The sequence below is a fragment of the Cryptomeria japonica genome, chromosome 5 (genome assembly GCF_030272615.1).
Source record: "Cryptomeria japonica chromosome 5, Sugi_1.0, whole genome shotgun sequence".
In the NCBI taxonomy this organism is placed as follows: Eukaryota; Viridiplantae; Streptophyta; class Pinopsida; order Cupressales; family Cupressaceae; genus Cryptomeria; species Cryptomeria japonica.
In genome coordinates, this window is record NC_081409.1 from 612,287,289 (window position 1) to 612,289,466 (window position 2,178).

The 2,178-nt window shown below is 38.2% G+C and overlaps 1 protein-coding gene across 1 annotated transcript; it reads left to right on the forward strand.

Annotated features, from left to right (window-relative positions):
* The first annotated feature begins 890 nt into the window (after window positions 1-890).
* Window positions 891-1,904, forward strand: LOC131063738 (uncharacterized). Its single transcript, XM_057997642.1, has one exon. The coding sequence runs from the start codon at window positions 891-893 to the stop codon at window positions 1,902-1,904; it is 1,014 nt and encodes a 337-aa protein (XP_057853625.1).
* Window positions 1,905-2,178: the final 274 nt, after the last annotated feature.

Genomic DNA, 2,178 nt, shown 5'->3' on the forward strand with positions numbered 1-2,178 from the left:
ACCATTTAAATTTTTTTTAACAAAAGGAAAGATAAAGTCTATCCAACTTGTAAATGCACTCCTGGAAGAAAAATTTCAGATTAGCCTCAACCTGCACACCAAAATCTTCAATCCAGATTCCAATCTCCAATATTTTTTTGCTTCCAAACTTAGCTTCCAAAAAATTCCTCTCCCCTCTTCCCATGAACTCTCACGTAAATATATGAAAAAATTTAACCTAAAAACTTTTAGGTTAAAGTTTTCATTCAACCAATAGCAATTTTCCATAAAAGGTAAAAATCTAATCTCCTCTTAAAAAGTCAATGGGGATATTTAATTTTTCTTTTCCTTTTCCTTATTTTGAAATTAACTCAACATATAATCTGAAAATTCCAATAGCATACTATTTAACTTTATTTCTTTTTTTTTATTAAATACAATTACTTGTTAAATATAACATGCACTTTATCAATTTAAATTCAATAACTCAATTTATTTAACTAAAGGACGATGCGGGAGCGGGAGAAGGGAGAAGCGTTGCATTTGAATTCAGGACAGGATGGGAAACGCTGCAATGGATAGGCAAACCAAGGGGAGAATGGAAAGGATGATTCCCGGGACTGCATGGATTCCTCTGAGCCAAATGGAAAGACCCGGTGGATGGGGACCCACAAAAAAATGACAAGCCTATCGATCCTGATGGAGAAAATGGAGAATCATGTGCTAGAGACATTCCTAGGTAGGAACCTGTTAGAAGGGATAGCAGTCGGTCTTGGACTTCTCTATTTGGTGTCAAACCGAGTGGAAATTCCTCACTCCCTCTAGTTTATAATATCTCAAACCTAGAAAAAGGTAGATTTTCTATTGAAATTCCAGACCCTGTTATTGAGCACAATATTAACCTTATGGGAATGACACTGGTTGGAAAAAATTTGGACCCAAGGCCAAATATTGATATTGTTAGGGCATTTTCTAAATGCAAATGGGCACTTAAAGGTCAAGTAGAGATCACTGCTATGTCCAAAGGGGCATTGTCAATGTCTTTCTCTTGTAAGGAAGACATGTCAAGGGTGCTCTATGATGGCCCTTGGCTAATCGATAAATCAACGCTAGCTTTGAAAAAATGGTCGCCTAAGATGGACTTAAATGAATCCTTTTTTGTTCAAGCTCCAGTCTGGGTTAGACTATTGGGCCTTCCCTTAGAGTTCTGGGTGGAAGATGTTTTTAAAGGAATCGCTAGTTCTTTCAGTGAACTCCTTTCTATGGATCCTAACACAGTGGCTAGAAGAAGACTCACTTTCACCAGGATCTATGTGGGAGTTATGCAAGGCACAGATATGCCCCTATCCATTAAGATTAACTCTAGATTGGGAAAATGGATCCAACCATTAAAATATGAAAGTGTCCCTTTCGCTTGTTTTCATTACAAAAAATTGGGACATACAACAAGGAAATGCACTCTTCAGGCTGTCAAAGAGAAAGAAAAGAAAGAAAATGCAATGCAATGGAAAGAAAAAAACCCTGTTAAGCAACCTAAGGGGTCTGAAAAAGAGAAAAGGATCAAAGAGGCCCAGAGTGTCATCATCCCTGGCATGGTAGAACAACGAGAGAATGTTAATGTGGAAAACCTAGAAATACCTTTGCTTGAAGAGAAAAAGGATCAAACAGGCAAAGACAATAGAGAACAACAAGATATCAATCAAGAGGATCAAAGAAGTGATAACTTGGAAGATGGAGAAATACAAGTGGTGTTACTAGATAAGGAGGAAGAAGATTCAAATCACATTACAGATAACACCACCAGAAATGTCCTTAGTAGCGACTATGAAGAAGCCCAAAAGTGTTTGATCCTTGGAGGAATCTCATTGTTGGGATCACAACAATCGGTGGAGATGGTGAAATCCACCTCCAGCAATCACCAATGACCTCACTACTTAATGCTCAGTGGGTTGAGGTCAAAGATGTTGACAAGAAGATAACCACCCAGAACATTCAAGAGGAAGATTGCCATACAAATTAAGTTGCAGAACGAAAGAGAGGAGGTAAAAAAGGGCCTAAATCTACCCCTCATGCTAATTCAATCAAGACTAGAAACTAGACCAAAGCTGACATGGGTTTTAACCCCCTCCTCCCAGAAGGAAAAAAGCAAGCTAGATCAAAGATCAAGAGGCAAGCAAAAATATAGCGGATGGCACTCAA